The 20,288-nt window shown below is 42.4% G+C and overlaps 1 protein-coding gene across 1 annotated transcript in view; it reads left to right on the forward strand.

The window, feature by feature from the left end:
* The first annotated feature begins 1,244 nt into the window (after positions 1 to 1,244).
* Positions 1,245 to 20,288, forward strand: part of IRF7 (interferon regulatory factor 7) — a 40,057-nt gene continuing 21,013 nt past the window's right edge. The window contains 5 exon segments of the mRNA XM_044269246.1: positions 1,245 to 1,624; positions 13,582 to 13,651; positions 15,002 to 15,152; positions 18,291 to 18,537; positions 19,625 to 19,722. Of these exon segments, the coding sequence (XP_044125181.1) occupies positions 1,498 to 1,624; positions 13,582 to 13,651; positions 15,002 to 15,152; positions 18,291 to 18,537; positions 19,625 to 19,722 (693 nt within the window). The 5' untranslated portion in view covers positions 1,245 to 1,497.

The raw sequence follows: 20,288 nt of genomic DNA on the forward strand, positions 1-20,288 counted from the left end.
ATAAAACTGTGTCTAATCTGCATTTTTTTTTGCAACAAAATCCGCAGCGTGTGAAGGCACTCTTTTGTGTTTTTTTTTCCTGCTGCAGATTAGAAACAGAAATGCTGCAGATTTTCAGCTGTAGAAAACCCGCAGCTAGTCAGTCACTTGAGAACCCAGCCATAAGGGGTTAATACGATAGAACAGCAGTGCAAAACTAGGGGCAGGTGACAAATCTAGTGTGTGGATTTACGCTGGGTTCACACCTGAGCGTTTTACAGCGCGTTCAAACGCGCTGTAAAACGCTCAACACATGAAAACCAATGCTTCCCTATGGCCCTGGTTCACACTTGAGCGTTTTACAGCGCGTTTGAACGCGCTGAAAAACGCCCTACGCTCAAAAAAGTTCTTGAGCTTCTTTGGGGCGTTTTGTCGCGCGTTCCCGTACATCGACTTTCGGGAACGTGCGACGATGGGAAACGTTCGCTTGTCTCTGTATGTGCGATTGCAAACGCCCGTACAATCGCGCATACAGAGCGCTCCTTTCAGAACGCTCAGGTGTGAACCCAGGGTTAAGGAATCCATTGTGTTGTGTTACCCATGCGGATCTCCTTATATATTTTTGCCCAGGGATAAAGTTGTCCGTCAGTGTCACCCTGTTGTGTTTTCTTGTCACCTCACGTGTAAGGCTACTTTCACACTGGCGCTTTGGCTTTCCGTTTGTGAGATCCGTTCAGGCCTCTCACAAGCTGTCCAAAACGGATCCGTTTTGCCCTAATGCATTCTGAATGGAAAAGGATCCGCTCAGAATCCATCAGTTTGCCTTCGTTCCGTCTCCATTCCGCTTTGGAGGCGAACAACAAAACGCTGCCTGCAGCATTTTGGTGTCCGTCTGACGAAACGGAGCCAAACTGATCCGTCCTGGCACACAATGTAAGTCAATGGGGACGGATCCGTTTTTACTGACACAATATGGTGCAATTGAAAACTGATCCGTCCTCTATTGACTTTCAATGGTGTTCAAGACGGATCCGTCCTGGCACACAATGTAAGTCAATGGGGACGGATCCGTTTTCACTGACACAATAGAAAACGGATCTGTCCTCTATTGACTTTCAATGGTGTTCAAGACGGATCCATCCTGGCACACAATGTAAGTCAATGGGGACGGATCCGTTTTCACTGACACAATAGAAAACTGATCCGTCCTCTATTTACTTTTAATGGTGTTCTGAACGGATGCAGACGGTTGTATTATCTGAACGGATCCGTCTGTGCAGATCCATGATGGATCCGCACCAAACGCGAGTGTGAAAGTAGCCTAAATTATAGGAAAGCGTCTTAGCATGAGCTGTGCTGAGGACATGATCACCAGGGACGAGATCCTGGACTGTACACAAATCTTCGCCTCCCTTGTGCTGCTGTTATTCCTGATGTCCCTGCCCCTCCAGCTCTCACTCTCTCAGCACCAGTCCTATCGCAGACTGTTTCCTGTGCAGAGTCCTCCCCTGTCACGTAATGCAGCCTTATTGGTCGCCCCTGTCACAATATCTCGCCCTGGGCTGGGCCAGCTCCAGTATATTACTGACAGGCTCGTGGAGTCCTGAGTTTACAGAAGAAACACTATCTAGCTGCAAGCTTCCAGGTAAAGCAATGGCTGTGTATATGGTACTGCTTGATGCTATACTAATCATTAGACATATAGAGGGATATGATCCATACGATCACTTACCTGACGTCATTGTACATTCAACACTTTTGTGTATTTAGGAAGGCTGCAGAATTGTCACAATGGATGACATCTCTTGAGTTTTTTTTTTCTTTTATTGGCACTACAACCAAAACCCGAAAGCTTGGGCAAATCCTTGTAATAGATTATTTTCATATTGTCATGACATTTCTCGCTCTTACCATGGTTTAGCTATGAAAGATGTAATGTTTTACTAGTGTTTTATGCATTTTCTGGGGAGGTAGCATTTTTTTATTTAGTTTTTAAATCCATACCAAAATCACACTTATGTTTGCAGTAAAGAGCACATTTCTAGTTAAAAAAAAGTCCTCATCATTACAAATAAATGGAGCTGAGCGTGGCTGAGCTGCGGTAGCGGCACTCTCATAAGGGCATATGAGTACTGGAATGAGGGGCTGCGGCAATGTGACCTCCTGGAAAACCCCTTTTAGCAGACTGAACTTCCCCAGTCTAGGCTGTCATTGAGACACCTTGATCCAGTCACACTTTTATTATGCCCCCTGCATATATGAATTCGCTATCCATACCACTATAATATTCAGAATGGGGGTTTTGCAAACCCATAAAAAACATTAAGGATCTTTGCACTGCACTGTTATGGTCCTGCAAGATAATTCAGGTGCTATAAGAAAGGACAATATGTCCGACAAAGAAAAAAATGATTTGACCAAAATATCCCCTTTGCGTTGCAAAACTGGGATCCACGTATGCATGCCACTGGGGGAATCAGACTGTCTGATTGACGGCTATCGTGCTGAAGGAGGATGTAGGTGGGAAGGGGTGGTCCAAAAACCCATGCATTGGAACCCAAGAGCTTGTCCATGATCCGATGTAGATCGTGCGCTGACCATAACACACTGGTAGTAACAGTATTTACAGACTGGGGCAAAGTCCTGTGGAAATCTAAACAGGAAGTGAAACTCGGCATATTCGTACAGAAATACCAGTAGTGAAATTCTGGAGTCTGGAAGATGGCCAAATTGTCCCTTAGGTTGTAAAAAATAATGATGCGTAGGGGCACCAGGCAGGGTTGTCCCCTATCCTCATTGCTCTCTGCAATAGCAATAGAACCACTAGCTAGTATAGTTCGTGAGAATGATGAGTTTAAGGGCCTCCATTATGGGAGTATTAATGAGAAAATAATGTTGTATACTGATAATATTTAGCTTTTTTGGGGTAATATAGAAGTGGAGTTAGGTAAAATAATCAGTACAATAGATAGGCTCGGATACTTTTCAGGTTTGAAGATATGTCATTGGGGGAGGGAGAATTGAGTAGGAATGTAGATGTAAATATTGTGGATAAAGGAGGTAGTTTTAAATATTAGTTCATCAACAGATGTGGAGAAATATAAAAGAGCCCCTTCGGAAAATGTTGATCGATTTCTCAGGGATGGAAAGGCTAAAGGCAGTGTTTCAAGGAGATATGGGATTATAATGATGTTAATACCAACAGAGAATAAAGTACCAGCTAAAGAAAAATGGAAAAAAGAGACATTGAGGGTTTGTCAGATGAAAAAATGTTTTGAATAGTGGATCATTGGTCTCAATAAGGTCCTCACACAGGGTTTCTCAGTTTGTTCTTATTCATAGATTACCTCACACACCTTTACTGTTAAAAAAAAAATGGGTTTAAGAGTTACAGACGAATGTCCAAGATGTTGTGAAGAACACAGGCAGGTCTTGTACATTTCATCTGGAGATGTCCCAAACTATTTAGGTACTAGTCTGAAATAGCACAGAGTATTGATACAGTTTTAGGAGTACAGATATATGACGATCCTGTAGTCTGTATATTGGGGTCTACAACTCATCTGAAAATTCGAAAGTTGGTAAAGCAGGTACTCTCTAAGTTGCTGTTTCAGGCAAGATTGCTTATCTTGAAAAAATGGATTAAAAGGGATCAACCCTTGGTGTTTGAATGGAAAAAATCTGTGAATAATGAAAAAAATAATGCGTAAGTGACTGAAATCACTGACAGTTATATAGTCATTAGTATTGCTATTCATAGTTCCACTTTTTTGTGACTGATGGCTCCATCGGAAGCCAAGGCTGGAGCTGTGAACTTTCTACCTACGTAAAGGTGAGTGATCTGAGGGTGCCTGTTTATGGGATGATCGAAGGAAAGGTTTTTACCACCATCTATGACAGCCATAACTGCTCAGTAAAATGACTTTGATCCACTAGTGGAGACCTTGGTGCGTATCAGTGTATCTATAGGATTAGTCACCAATGCATTAGGATGCAACCACTGGTACCTAGACCAAACCAAAGACTCAAGGGGCCATAGTTACATAGTTAATACAGTTAAAAAAAGACATAAGTCCATCAAGTTCAACCAAGGGATAGGTGGGGATGTGAATCCCAGAAGGAATGGCCCTCTTTTTTTGACACAGTGTTGATACTAGCCAGGCATTCTGCAAAAAGTTAGATCAAATTCTTTAAAAGTAAAACGTGCCTCTACCTAGCACTGCAGCCTATTCTTGTCAGTGACTGGTGGACAACCCTCCTCCTAATAAGATATCTGCATATCCTATAGATATCTCCTCTATGCCTCTACTGGAAAAGTCCTTGAAGGTATACATGTGGAAGCTAGCTTTTTGCTGTAGAATGTGGGTGGAAAATCCGCAGCATAGTGCACTAAAAATCACATCCACCTGCGGCGGCAGAAGAATCACAGTGGAAACTGCTGATTATAAATATGAAGTACGTAAATTTACATTTTCCAGAATGGATTTCACCCTTTGTAATTATGCACTGCAAATCGCAGCAAAATCTGTGGCTGAAATTCTGCTTCCAAAAATTGTCATGGCCATAACGAGGTAGTCCGGTCTGGCTGTTTCCAAGGTGAGATGGGGCTAGGAGCCAACCGCAGGTGGCCAGGCTTGTGTAAATCTTTGAGCATGCCTGTGGTCCACTGTTTCCATACACTCCATCACAGTTAATGTCAGCCACGTAAACAGCATAGAAGAACAAGCTCCACTGCTTCCATAACCCCTAAGTTACAGAGACGGCAAGAAACAGCATAGCTTTCTGTGTTGTGCTGATTGCGTAGCCCCCATTTACTGCCATGGAAGTTATGGAAACAGCCGGCCCGCTCGGGGGTTTCCGTAACCCCAGTCACCTGGGGTCGGCAGCTAGTCCCATCTCGCCAAGGAAAGGGCAAGATGGGATAACACCCTTCACTTCCGTTAACATTCAATGCTCTGCCCTAGTTTAAATTGTAATTGTATGTAGTTAAATTATTATATTATATAGTAATTATAATAGGAGCTTTGCAGGAGAAGCTTCTGTTGTCTGGACCGCACATTCTCCTCGACGTGTCGTCTGGTTCAGCTTTTAGGATTTATGCAGAATGTCTTTTAACTGGAGCTACACTAGTCTCAGATGACTAATCTTGGGGGTCACAACTGCAATGGAAATGGACAAAGTTCTGGCTGGCCATGTAGTACTACATGGTAGACATTGAAAGGAATGAGTGTCCAAGTAATATAGTAAAATGTGGGTGTACCAGAGTGGGCCACTTTGGCCAACAGAGGGGCGTCCTAAGCACGTGATCCCCCCCCCCCCCCCCCCAATTGACCATCAAATCCTCTCATTAAAAGACATAAGCCATACCGAAGTGTATAGTAGCATGTGTTCCATTTTTTCTACTATGCTGAATGGGATGCCATATAATTACGGTATGTTCTTAGGAGCTATCTTTTTCATTTGTGTATTAGTGAATCGGCCTGTAAGTATTAATGAGACATTTTGTCTTCAAAGAAACCAGGGAGTGTCCCATTGAGGTTATTTTTTGTCCTTGTGCCAATATGACAGGTTAGTATTAGCCTTTACAAGAATGGGAGAGGCTGTAAAGGGAACAGTTGGTGCAATGTCTATTAAAGGGGATGTCCCATGAAAAATATTCTACAGTTTTCAAACCAGCACCTGGATCTATATACTACAACATGTAATTAAAAATTTAGCATAGCCACTGATTTATTCAATAAACTGTATCTGTATAGCGCCACCTGCGGTTAGTTTTTTCCTTATTTCTTTGTCCTGCTCACTGAGATGGCCGCACATACTCAGTTGCATCCTTCAACTGCCTCCTGAGTAGTGATAGGGAGAGCTGAGCCATGCCCCCTTAGCTACAGCAGAAACAAGCAGAACAATGAATGGGGAGATCTCTGGACCCATGTGAGGTACAGGGCTGGTTCTAGCTTTGTTAGAAAGAGATTGTCATGTACTATATGATGTCTGATTTTCATTTTTTACATTAGTCATGGGATAACTACTTTAACCACCTCAGCTCCCCTAGCTTAAACACCCTTAATGACCAGACCACTTTTTACAATTCTGCACTACACTACTTTCTCTGTTTATTGCTCGGTCATACAACTTACCACCCAAATGAATTTTACCTCCTTTTCTTCTCACTAATAGAGCTTTCATTTGGTGGTATTTCATTGCTGCTGACATTTTTACTTTTTTTGTTATTAATCGAAATTTACTGACATTTAAAAAAAAAAAAGACATTTTTCACTTTCAGTTGTAAAATTTTTAAAAAAAAATACATTTATATATAAATTTTTCAGCGTTTACAAACTAAGCAGCATTGACTTTCTGAGCACCTGTCATGTTTCCTGAGGTTCTACAATGCCCAGACAGTAGAAAAACCCCACAAATGACCCCATTTCAGAAAGTAGACACCCTAAGGTATTCGCTGATGGGCATAGTGAGTTCATAGAAGTTTTTATTTATTGTCACAAGTTAGCGGAAAATTATTTTATTTTTTTATTTTTTTCCTTACAAAGTCTCATATTCCACTAACTTGTGACAAAAAATAAAAACTTCCATGAACTCACTATGCCCATCACGAAATACCTTGGGGTGTCTTCTTTCCAAAATGGGGTCACTTGTTGGGTAGTTATACTGCCCTGGCATTTTATGAGCCCTAATGCGTGAGAAGTAGTTTGAAATCAAAATGTGTAAAAAATGCCCTGTGAAATCCTAAAGGTGCTCTTTGGAATGTGGGCCCCTTTGCCCACCTAGGCTGCAAAAAAGTGTCACACATGTGGTATCGCCGTACTCAGGAGAAGTTGGGCAATGTGTTTTGGGGTGTCCTTTTACACATGCCCATGCTGGGTGAGATATATATCTCTGTCAAATGACAACTTTGTATTAAAAAAATGGGAAAAGTTGTCTTTTAGAGAGATATTTCTCTCACCCAGCATGGGTATATGTAAAAAGACACCCCAAAACACATTTCCCAACTTCTCCTGAGTCTGGTGATACCACATGTGTGACACTTTTTTGCAGCCTAGGTGCGCAAAGGGGCCCAAATTCCTTTTAGGAGGGCATTTTTAGACATTTGGATTCCAGACTTCTTCTCACGCTTTAGGTCCCCTAAAATGCCAGGGCAGTATAAATACCCCACAAGTGACCCCATTTTGGAAAGAAGACACCCCAAGGTATTCCGTGAGGGGCATGGAGAGTTCATAGAAGTTTTTTGGCACAAGTTAGCGGAAATAGATTTTTTTTCTCACAAAGTCTCCCTTTCCGCTAACTTGTGACAAAAAGTTCAATCTTTTATGGACTCAATATGCCCCTCAGCGAATACCTTGGGGAGTCTTCTTTCCGAAATGGGGTCACATGTGGGGTATTTATACTGCCCTGGCATTTTAGGGGCCCTAAAGCGTGAGAAGTCTGGAATATAAATGTCTAAAACATTTTACGCATTTGGATTCCGTGAGGGGTATGGTGAGTTCATGTGAGATTACATTTTTTGTCACAAGTTAGTGGAATATGAGACTTTTTAAGAAAAAACAAAAAAAATACAAAAATCAATTTCCGCTAACTTATGCCAAAAAAATGTCTGAATGGAGCCTTTAAGGGGGGTGATCAATGACAGAGGGGTGATCAGGGAGTCTATATGGGGTGATTACCACCCTGTCATTGATCACCCCCCTGTAAGGCTCCATTCAGACGTCCGTATGTGTTTTGCGGATCCACGGATCAATGGATCGGATCCGCAAAACACATACGGACGTCTGAATGGAGCCTTACAGGGGGGGTGATCAATGACAGGGAGGTGATCAGGGAGTCTATATGGGGTGATCACCACCCTGTCATTGATCACCCCCCTGTAAGGCTCCATTCAGACGTCCGTATGTGTTTTGCAGATCCGATCCATGGATCCGTGGATCCGTAAAACACATATGGACGTCTGAATGGAGCCTTACAGGGGGGTGATCAATGACAGGGGGGTGATCAGGGAGTCTATATGGGGTGATCAGGGGTTAATAAGGGGTTAATAAGTGACAGGGGGGGTGTAGTGTAGTGTGGTGTTTGGTGCTACTTATTACAGAGCTGCCTGTGTCCTCTGGTGGTCGATCCAAGCAAAAGGGACCACCAGAGGACCAGGTAACCTGCTATCAAAACAGCGTCTAATATACCTGTTAGGGGTTAAAAAAATCGCATCTCCAGCCTGCCAGCGAACGATCGCCGCTGGCAGGCTGTAGATCCACTCGCTTACCTGCACTCGCCTGTGTGCGCGCGTTCACAGGAAATCTCGCGTCTCGCAAGATGACGCGAAGATCCGTGACTGTGCCTGAGTGAGCCGCCTCCGGAACGCGATCCTGCGTTAGGCGGTCCGGAGGCGGTTAAATATGCTCAAACGCTGCAACATTGCAATTAATATTGGGTAAATGGCTCAATTTTGGCAGGGACCATAATGCTGTTGTCTTAAAGGGGTTTTCCAAGATATTTTTATTGGTGAACTATCCTCAGGATAGGTCACCAATATCAGATCAGCAGGGGTCCGACACCAGGCACCCCCGCCGATCAGCTAATTGAAGAGAAGGCCGCGCATCGTGCAAGCGCAGCCTTCTCTTCACTGTTTACCTGCTCACTGTCGACATCGCAACAGTGAGCAGGTGTAATTACAAGCCGTCCTATCCACTTCTATGGGATGGCTCCTTCCTATACAAATGTATAGGAATGAGTCGTCTCATTGAAGTGAATGGGACTTGTAGATATGGCGAGCAGGTAAACAATGAAGAGAAGGCAGCACTTGCACAGTGTGCGGCCTTCTCTTCAATTAGCTGATTGGCAATAAGAATATCGTCATTTATCAAACTGGTGTAAAGTAGAACTGGCTTAGTTGCCCATAGCAACCATTCAGAGTCCACCTTTAATTTTTGACAGCTCCTTTGGAAAATGAAAGGAGGTATCTGATTGGTTGCTATGGGCAACTAAGCCAGTTCTACTTTACATCAGTTTGATAAATGACCCCACATATCTCTAATACAGTCAGGGCTAATGTGAATATCAGGCCACTAGAGCCCATAGGGCGTGGGGGCCCATAGTTACCTGGGTAAATGCTCTATGCTTGTCAGTTTAAGGTGTAATCCTGCCCACCAAGGACTCACATACACCTAGAGCCAAATGTGAGGATCTCATAAGAATGGAAACATCATTAGAGATACCCCTTCACATTACTTAACCTGTTTTGTTGCTGGCACTGCGCCTGTACGTTCCCGGAGTAACATTTTACAGCTAATATACAGTAGTGATGAGCGGCAGGGGCTATATTCGAATTTGCGATATTTCACGAATATTTGGGTGAATATTTGTCATATATTCGCAAATTAGAGATTATTTTCTTGATTGCGAAAAATCGCCAATGTAATATTTGCGTAATGCGTGCAAAATACAGGCGTGGGTCACTCTTGCTACATTTTCCAAACTGCTAGAAGTTTCCTGAGACTGGAGAAAATGGTGGCCACGGCAGAACATTAAAATGGCTTTATATGCAGTAAGACTGGTCTAATATATTCGCAATTGCGCTAATCGGCACTAATGAGGCGAATATTTTAGCGCAATACGTGAAACTTCACATTTTAGCAGGTCTGCATGTATGTATGGACAGCAGAACCTATAAAAACAGCAGAAAATGGCTGCTGGGGAGGTTCTTATATAGTAAGGGACAGCTTTCCTATTGGTTGCTAGGGATGTTGCTAAGCTCAGATAAGACATTGCAGCCTTCTCATTGGCCCACAAGCAAGAAGGGAGGTTACTGATAAAAAAAAAAATCTAGAATATTCGAAATTACGAATATATATCACTATATTCTAAATATTCGCAAATTCTCAAAGTGCCGATATTCGCGATTAACATTCGCGGTTCAAATATTCGCGCCCAACACTAATATACAGTAGATGTCTGTATGTCCAAAGGTTAGTGAATTCCTGTACATAAGATAGCATTATCTTTTTTCCATTTCTTGCTGATCTTCTGTTCAGAATGCCACGGATACATTTATGTAATAATGTCCACTTACTGTAATATGCGTAAAGTAATGCGAGGGCAGGCTTTTACTGAGCCTCAACTGAAAAAAAGAAGAAAATACAAGGTTATAAACTCCACTTGTGGAGAAGAATAATGCAGGAGATTCATCAAAACTGGTGTAAAGTAGAACGGACTTAGTTGCCCATTGCAACCAATCAGATTCCACCTTTCATTTTTTGGAGCTCCAAAAGGATCAATCTGATTGGTTGGTCTCTCTGTAAGGGTATATTCACACGACCGCGCAGTGTTTTGCGGTCTGCAAATTGCCGTGTGCATTGCGCATTTTGCAAAACGCACAGGGCTGGCGCTATATAGAACTTGTGAAAATTGTGGGGCCGCGGAACAGAACTACGGATGTGGACAGCACACAGTATGCTGTCCGCATCTTTTGAAGCCCCATTGAAATGAATGGGTCTGCGTAATTGCGGAATGGAAGTGAACTCATTCATAAGGTCGTGTGAATGTACCCTAAAGGTGGGTTTACATACGAAAAATTTCACACGGGATTTCGGCACATACTCGGGGTATGTTCACACACTGCCTTGATACAGATTTTGTACAGGTGCCCAGGATATTGGACAACCCCTTTTTTTGAAGTCTCAGGAATATATATGTATATGTACATGCATATATGTGTGTATGTGGGAACATGCTTGTGTCTGTATATAGACATGTGTGTACATATGTGTATATACAGTATGTATAAGTGGACATGCATCAATATAGCATACAGCATAAGGTTATACGTTTGCTTGAGTATGTGACATATGCGTGAATGATGCCATCCTACACACTATCCTGTTTTCAATTATTATTAGATTTATAATAATTTATATTAAAATTATGAATTATAAATATTTATTTATAATATTGTTATTATTTCTTTGATGTACTACTCTTATCTTAGGCCATGTCTCAGGATCGTAGCTGTCACAAATGTGACTGCCTGCATTAGGCCTCTTTCACACTACAGTATGTTGCATTCAGTGTTTTGCGTTCCGTTTTTCACGGATCCGTTGTTCCGTTTTTTGCTTCCGTTGTGGTTCCGTTTCCGTTCCGTTGTTCCGTTCCGTTTTTCCGTATGGCAAATACAGTATACAGTAATTTCATATTAAAAATTGGGCTGGGCATAACATTTTCAATTGATGGTTCCGCAAAAAACGGAACGGATACGGAAGACATACGGATGCATTTCCGTATGTGTTCCGTTTTTTTTGCGGCCCCATTGACTTTAATGGAGCCACGGACTGTGATTCTCGGCCAAATATAGGACATGTTCTATCTTTTCAACGGAACGGAAAAACGGAAATACGGAAACGGAATGCATACGGAACACATTCCGTTTTTTTGCGGAACCATTGAAATGAATGGTTCCGTATACGGACCGTATACGGAACGCAAAAAACGGACCGTATACGGAACGCAAAAAACTGTAGTGTGAAAGAGGCCTTAATCTGTAAGCACAGGAACTGTGTGTGTATAGTTATTACAGTAGACCCCTAACCATGGACAGCATGAAATACAGATAGGCTTCCACTTGGGCTCCTGGATTATGATGTGGTGCACGGGGAGAAGAGTCCACTGGTCGGATACACTCTGACTTGTCCCCTCCCAGCTCACTTAGATTTCACATGTCTTTCCTTACACAAAGAGAGAGTAATACATAGTTCGTTGTAATGAGGGAGACTGTCAGTATTTCATGTTGTCTGTGGTTAGATTTGCATGAATTTGCTGATGGGTTCCCTTTAAAAGGAAGTGTCAGTCTATATTTTTTTGTGGTCAGTGTGACATTTCAGAATTTAATTTTGCATCCAGAAAAACATGTTATATTACAAAATCTATAACTATTTGATTTTAGTCAAATAAAATGGAAAAAAAGTTTGATTATAGAATACATTTTAGAGTGATGGTGAATTCACATGTGGCAGATTTTTTATTTTTTATTTCTGTGACTGACCAATTTATTTAAATGGGGTTTGCAGACAACCATGTACTTGCTACAGAAACAACCCCACTCAAATGAACAAATCTGCTACATGTAAATTTGCTCTAAATAAGACCGCCAGTCATATTTAGGGCTCTTCAGCGCCACCTAGAGCATACCAGGTGAGTCATACACATCAACAGTACTATATTGTCGCACACTGGTTCCTTATCTGTTTCTGAGTTGCAGTTCTACAGACATGACTTCTTGATAGTTTGCCCAGTGGATACAATTCACAAAACTGGGTCATTGCAATGTCGCCGCTGCTCAGGATTAATTCCAGATGAGCGGTGGATTCATAAAGGCATAAGTTTCACTTAGGGTCCATTCACACGTCCGTTTTTTCTTTCCTGATCTGTTCCGTTTTTTGCGGAACAGATCAGGACCAGATCTGGACCCATTCATTTTCAATGGGTCCTGGAAAAAATCGGACAGCACAATGTGTGCTGTCCGTTTCCGTTGTTCCGTTCCGTTCCGCATGTCCTTTTAAATATAAAACATGTCCTATTCTTTTCCGCAAAATTCGGATCCTGGTACAATACAAAGTCAATGGATCCGCAAAAAACGGAAGACATTCGGATGTCATTCCGTATGTCATCAGTTTTATACGGAATCCGTTCCTGGAAACACATAACAAATTTTTATTTTTTCAATTTTTTTTCAAAGAAATCCAAACAACTTTATTTGATTATTGAAATTTGTACATGTTTCCGTTTTTTGCTGATCCGCAAAAAACGGATGACATACGGATGACATATGGAAACATTTTCAGGAACAACGGATCCGCAAAAAACGGACTGAAAATCGGGATATAGGAAAATACTGACGTGTGAATGTAGCCTTAATTCCAGACTTCAATACAGACTACGCTTTTTGTGTTTGGACTGAATATTTTGTCAGGTCTACTTGATAGTTTGAAATGGTTGCTTATTGTTGTTTTCAATGTTACATTGTTTCATATGTAATTTTAATTTAACCTCAAAGCGTAGCTGAGTTAGCAAAAAAAAAGTTTGCATAATGGCTGTGCATCTTTGTACAAACATAACTGTGAAGGAACTGGTGTTTTTGGGGCTTCCCTAAAGTTTTTTTTCCAGCCATGTCATTTGCTGTTTCAGCTGCACAGCTAGATGCATTACACTTAAAAGCTACACAGCTAGATGCATTTCACTCAACAGCACTGTACTGTTGTGACATGCTTTCCTCTACTGCCCACTGTTTGCTTTCAGCTCTGTAGCTCACATAACAAAAGTCGCGTAAAGGTGGAATCTGATTGGTTGCTATGGGCAATTCCCATTTCCTCTCAGCTGTCTTCTGAGTCTCTGTTACTAAGGATGGATCTTGCCTGACAATAGGCAGTGGACTGCAAATTAGGTGGAAGTCAGACCCCTAGTGGCCATGACTTTACTGCTTTTTTTTTTCAGGTGGATGTAGATTTTTGCAATGAAGTGATTAAGAAATTTGCTATTTACACCACTGTCTATTAAATGAAATGAAATTGTGTGAAAGTACAGTGACTCTAATATTTTCTATTTTAGATATTGCTTGCTTTGTTAGACTCTTATCGGATACTACATATTCAAACAGGAAAATGCCCAGGAGGGAAAGGTAATGGAAGACATTTTCAGTAACCAAGTGTTCCCCTTGTGATCAATCAGTACTTAGGAAATAGTGGATAATATATATTCAATTTTTTTTAATTATTGCATAAATGAATGACCCAAATTACAATGATTCATGTAGTATTTAGTAGTTTAGTAAGGACACAGATCTGTTAAATCTAGGGTAAACAACCAGTGGCCCAAGGGCCACATGCAGCCTCCAAAGCAATTCTGTTTGGCCATCAACCATCTGCTCACAGACTTTCTTGGGGATGGCTGCTCACAAGTGTTTTCCATGATACACATAGTTCGGGGGCAGGTAAATACTAATGGTGTACTGTGTGGCTAATTTGGGACCCTTATATATTGACAGAATGGGCGTCTGACCCCTGTGTGGCACTCCAGAAAGGAATATTTGAGGTGTCCGTGCACACATGCTGCGTATGGGAGAGTAGCGGAACACTCGGCTGTTTCAGCAACACACATAATCTACCATGGAGGCAGCCGCAGGCACGGTCTCTTCCTTTCTGGAGTGACAAGGAGAAGGAGGATCAGAATCCCCCATACGTGGAAGTCTCAGAAGTAGAAGCACCTATCAGACATTTATGGCATATACTTTCGACCTGCCATAAATGTCTCAGATGGTAATGCCCCTTAAAGTTTTTCTGCAGCCCGTGGGGTTGGCCATTATGACAGTGTGGTCTTTGGACCAGAAAAAGTTGTGCCCCCCATCTTAGATGGTTAAATTTCTGTATGGAAAGGTGCCGATATGGAGTGCGAGTTGAAGGATTTCCCAGGCTCATCCAATCCAATTGGAGTGAATGTAAGATTCAGTCTTGCTGTCTCTGGTAGATTTTCTCTGAAGAAATGTATGAATTTTACGGGTTTGGGCAAGATAGACCTTCATCCACAAGACAGTATCTTATCAGTATGGCTCCAACCGCTGGGAGCTCCACCAATCACAAGAACAGCGATCTTGAGTTCCTGAAATGAATGAAGTGTTGGTGGAGCATATGCCATGATTCATTCTTCTCTATGGGACTGCTAGAGATAGCCCTGTATTGTACACAGCTAGTATCTCCTGGAGTCCCATAGAGAATGAATGGCTCGGCAGTGCACACATGCTCACATCAACCTCCTTCTCACTATGGTTATCTCAGTGAGGGGAACAGGACACTCGGGACCCCTGTTCTTATGGTCTGTAGCCCTCAACATGTGGGTAGGTGATCAATGTAGAAAACTAGGTATAATGCCTTCACTCTACAGTTTCTCTTGTGTCTATATACAGATTACATATTGTACACTGTCACTATATTATATTAATGTATCATTTGTATATTATGTTGCCACAAACCAGAGAACTCTTTGGCCCTTGGCTAATTCGACAGATCAACAGCAACGAATTTGAAGGTGTTCGGTGGTTGGATGAAAGTCGAACATTATTCCGCGTGCCATGGAAGCACCTTAATATAAGAAATGCAGATGAGAGGGATTATGGGATATTCAAGGCAAGTGGAAAAATTCTGCATTTTTAACAATCTGAATTTTTATGATAGTAACTTGCAGGATAGCAGGCTGAACTGGATGGACAGATGTATTTTTTCAGCCTTACAAACTATCGGGGTCATTTATCAAACTGGTGTCGAGTAGAACTGGCTTAGTTGCCCATAGCAACCAATCAGATTCTACCTTTCATTTTTGACAGCTCTTTGAAAGGTGGAATCTGATTGGTTGCTATGGGCAACTGAGCCAGTTCTACTTTACACCAGTTTGATATATTAGGCATATTTCAGGCACAGATTGCAATCCGCTACTTTTCGCTGCTCACGCCAGGTCTAAAAAAGTGGGCATGGAGTGGGCAGGAAGGGGACGGGCCAGCAGGCCTGTCTCATTCATCATTTCCTATGCCTGGTTTTGGCGTAGAAAATGGTCTAAATTTAAGACAGCTCGGAAGTTGGCTTACATTTAGAAGCGCTGCTGATTGCGCTGAAGTTGAGTAGAGGCTGGTGGAGAGGAACAGCCTGCTAAAATCCACTGGATCCGGCCCAGCTGGATACTGACATTCACCGCCGGAGCCCTTTGACTATAATGGGATCCGTACGTCTTCCGGCATGAGTGCCAGGTTTCAGCAGGATAAAAACCAGTGCATGCAGACATAACTGCTCAGACATAACCAATTATTGACATCCCCTGACTAAACACAGTAAGGCCCCTTTCACTCGAGCGTGACGGATTACAGTAGGTCTGGATGCGTTCAGGGTGCGTTCGGTGAAACTCGCACCATTTTGCAAGCAAGTTCAGTCAGTTTTGTCTGCGATTGCGTTCAGTTGTTCAGTTTTTTCCGCGCGGGTGCAATGCGTTTTGAAGCTTTTTTCACGTAATAAAAAACTGAAGGTTTACAAACAACATCTCCTAGCAACCATCAGTGAAAAACGCATTGCATCCGCACTTGCTTCTGGATGCATTACGCTTTTCACTGAAGCCCCATTCACTTCCATGGGGCCTGCGTTGCCTGAAAAAAGCTGAATATAGAACATGCTGCGATTTTCACGCAACGCAGAAGTGATGCATGAAAAACAACGCTCATGTACACAGCCCCATTGAAATGAATGGGTCAGGATTCAGTGCGGGTGCAATGCGTTCACATCACGTATTGCACCTGCGCGGGAAAACTCGCTCGTGTGAAAGGGGCCTAATTGTAGCATTTCTGAGCTGTCTTTTCGGAGGGTCTCTACCCTTACAGTACAAGTGAGTTTCAGAAACATTTCTATAACCAGCTAATAATTCAGAATTTCAGATAATCTTGCATCATGGTCAATTACATTCTCTATACACCCTTGCAACCAATTTAGCTTTTTTGGTCCGATGCATCCAATATAAAAAAAAAATGAAACAAGTTTTCAAATCATTTTGTATTTACATCTCCTATGAAGACCTGTATGTCTCCATGGCAACAGACTACAAGCAAGCTCTGTGTAGTCTGTACCTAAAGTTATACTCCCTGCCATCTGTCCTCCAGATTTTGTTACATGGGGTGGGTTAGCAAAATGTAATGGACAGATGGAAGGGACTATGAGTGTGGGATTAGGCTGCACACAGTGTACTTGTAGTTTGTTACCATCAAGGCACATAGCTCTCTAAAAGCTGTAGACACAAGACCATTTGTAAACTTGTTTTATTTCTTATTTTAGATGCACTGGAGCTATTAAAGAAAGTTGCTGTATAACTCCCTTTTTTACCTTTTCTATTAAAACAAGCAGGGATTTGATCACCCGTGTATATTGTGTGTTGACTTTTGACGGGATGGTGGCAACTATAAGTGAAGACTTATAATCTACATTTTCTTGTATAAAATATGGATTATGGATGTTACTAGGAGAGTTTAAATATATAGACAGTATGGGGGATATTTATCAAAACTGGTTTAAAAGAAAATTGGCTTACTTACCCATAACCCAAAGGAGCTCTGAAAAATGAAAGGTGGAATCTGGTTGCTACACATTTTCCCCTATGTGTTCATTAGCTGCCCATTGACATCAATCCTATCTTGACAATTGCGCAGCGGCTGTGCCGCAGGGCCGCGCATGAGTGTGGGTGACTAGATGGGTGTAGTAGTAGTTGTACTCACGGTTTTGAAGCTCCCTGGGCCGGCATGCAGTGATAGGAAGGGCACACCATTTCTTCCCATTCGGGGGACACTCTGGTTCTTTGGTCCTCCTGCCTGATGATGCTGGAGGTGTCCTTGATGGTGCAGGTTTTAAGGTGCAAGGCAGGCTCCTAGTTGTTTCGATATCAACATCTTGCAGTGTAAATTTAGTGCAGGAAGCAATGGGTAGACACCGGTGCAGCAAAATAATTCTATACTGAAGGATGCAAATGTAGACAGGTCATAACAGATCTTACTTGCAATGGACCAGCTGATGTTACACAGAAATCCAGTATCCTCAGAGATTACAGTTCTCAGTCAAAAAATGTCTCTCTATAGTAGATGGAGCAATCCTTCCTACTCTGAACTTCACTAGCCGACTCATGTGGGGTGTACTACTCTACGTTTAGACAAAATCTTGCAACCCAGGGGGAATTCCCCTCAACAGTAGGCATAACTCTTCTGCTACATTCTTTGGACAGATTGCTTATCCACATTTCCACTTTGGGATGTGGAAGTGTGCAACAGTTGGGCCAAACTGTGTAGTGTGCTGAGGCCCTGGAGGTTCCTGCTGAACACAGTTGCTCTAGGAGTCCATTGGAGACTGGTTACTTGTACAGGTCTTTCCCTACACTTCTCTGACGTCTGGTCCACTTTCTGTAGGTGTTCTGGCTCTATCTTGGGTGGATGCAGGTCCAGGATGAGCTGGCCTTTCAGCTTCACATTTTCTCATGTGCTTCATCTCTTTAGCCCTTACTAGCCTGGACTGCAAACGGAATAGACTGACTCTAGAAGGTTATGCCCTCTTTTATATAGAGGATGACACCGGCCCCCATCTAGTGGTGGCTAAAAATATGGCTGGTTACTACTATGTGCTCATATAATACAAGAAGTTTACAGTAAATGCATTTTGAGCTTTGCAATATACTGCAACCTTTGGGAGCAGGATGCTGCATTTACGTATATTCTTTTGTACATGTTTTTTTTTTTTTTTTTTCAGGCTTGGGCTATTTGCAGTGGAAAGTATCATCAAGATTTTGAGGAGCCCCCTACTTGGAAAACAAATTTCCGTTGTGCCCTAAATCAGGTGCTATACCGCAACACTAAAATGTTCTCTGAATATAAAGATAATTCAAGTGACCAAAGAGATCCTCATAAAATATATAGGTTCCATGGCGCTCATGATGATCTGCCGTCATCAAATCCAATAGCCGCCACCTTCAATGAAACCCCAAATAATCCAGAAGGTATGAAGCTTACTCCAATTAAGGATATCCATATGTAAACATGTTGCCTACCTATGCAGACTCCTTTATTATAGCAATGTATCAGGGGCATAGTTGGGGGCAGCTGTGTCTCGGGGCCCAATTGTCTGCCTGTCGCTGAGACAGCGGTATTATAAATGGCTAATGATAAGCCTGGAGCACTGTTCTGCTTCACTTCTCAAGACCTGCTTATTGGGTGCATGCGAATTGAAATAAGTTGTGCCGTGCATTATGCATGCACCTTATGCCGCTGGAGATGAGCCCTAGACCCATAAGTTAGATTTTCATTTGCTCTACTTTATGGGTTAGAAATGGGCAGGGTTGGGACCTTAAAGGGCATCAGTCAGCAGTTTTGTCCCTATGACACTGGCTGACCTGTTACATCTACACTTGGAAGCTGAAGACATCTGTGTTGGTCCCATGTTCATATGTGTCCGCATTACTGAGAAACATGATGTTTTAATATATGCAAATTAGCCTCTAGGAGCAACGGGGGCGTTACCGTTATACCTAGAGGATCAGCTCTCCCTGCAACTTCCATCCCCTCTGCACTTTGATTGACAGGGCGAGGCGTGATGATGTTTACACTGCCTGGCCCTATCAATCAAAGTGCAGAGGGCACAGCAGTTGCAGAGAGAACAGAACCTTTAGGTGTAATGGCAATGCCCTCGTTGCTCCTAGAGGCTCATTTGCATATATTAAAACATCATTTTTCTCAGTAATGCGGGCACATATGAACATGGGACCAACACAGATGCCTTCAGCTGCCAAACGCACATGTAACAGGTCAGCCAGTGTCATAGGGACAAATCTGCTGACAGATGCCCTTTAAACCCCAGCTGTAGAGCTTAATGCTGGTGGTCTAGTGGACCCAAACTAGGTGACAGGTTCCTTTTTAGTAGAGCATTTTAAGTGTCTCATGGCCTGCTGGGAGTTGTGAGTTAGAGACCTGTGGGTTTGCAGACACAGCGGTGGAAAGCTTGGTTCCTGGCTCATTACTGGCTTTAAAATTTACTACCTGCAGAATTGTGAGCTCATGTCTAAATGTCTATACCTTTTTGTCTGGCAGAGCAAAGTCTTCTCGATGAGTTAAACGACGAAGACTACACACTAGACATAAGTCCGAATTCTGTACTGGATGCCCCATTTTCCAGTCCTGAGGAATCGGTGCGTAAAGTGGTTTATGAGATATAAAGAATACAATTTATATATACTGTGTTCCTAATTGCTTCACTACACTTTGTGGCACATCTATCGTAGAGTCAGACTGCGTTCCTCATGAGAGGGAGCCTGGCACTTAACTGTTCACCTTGCTTCCTTTTAGATAAAGTACTTGTAGCTGCCACTACAGGAGGCTTACTACTTACAAATCCCATTGAATCCAATGCTAGCTTTATAATTCTATATGCAGTTAGCTCCCCCTGGTGGTTACTGCAGACAACCAGACTTTTATCATTTAGCAAACAAATGTTGATCTGGTATAACAGGTCATCCTATCATCATACCTCCCAAGTGTCCCTCTTTAAAAGGGATAGTCCCTACTTTTGACCATAAGTCCCTCTTTACTCCTTAAAGGGGTTGTGTCATGAAGCATATTCATAGAATGTGTCGGCAGATAAGAACCATTTGGCCCATCTAGTCTGCCCAATATACTGAATACTATGAATAGCCCCAGGCCCTATCTTATATGAAGGATGGCCTTATGCCTATCCCATGCATGCTTAAACTCCTTC

This window comes from Bufo gargarizans, chromosome 10 (genome assembly GCF_014858855.1).
Source record: "Bufo gargarizans isolate SCDJY-AF-19 chromosome 10, ASM1485885v1, whole genome shotgun sequence".
NCBI classification, from domain to species: Eukaryota; Metazoa; Chordata; class Amphibia; order Anura; family Bufonidae; genus Bufo; species Bufo gargarizans.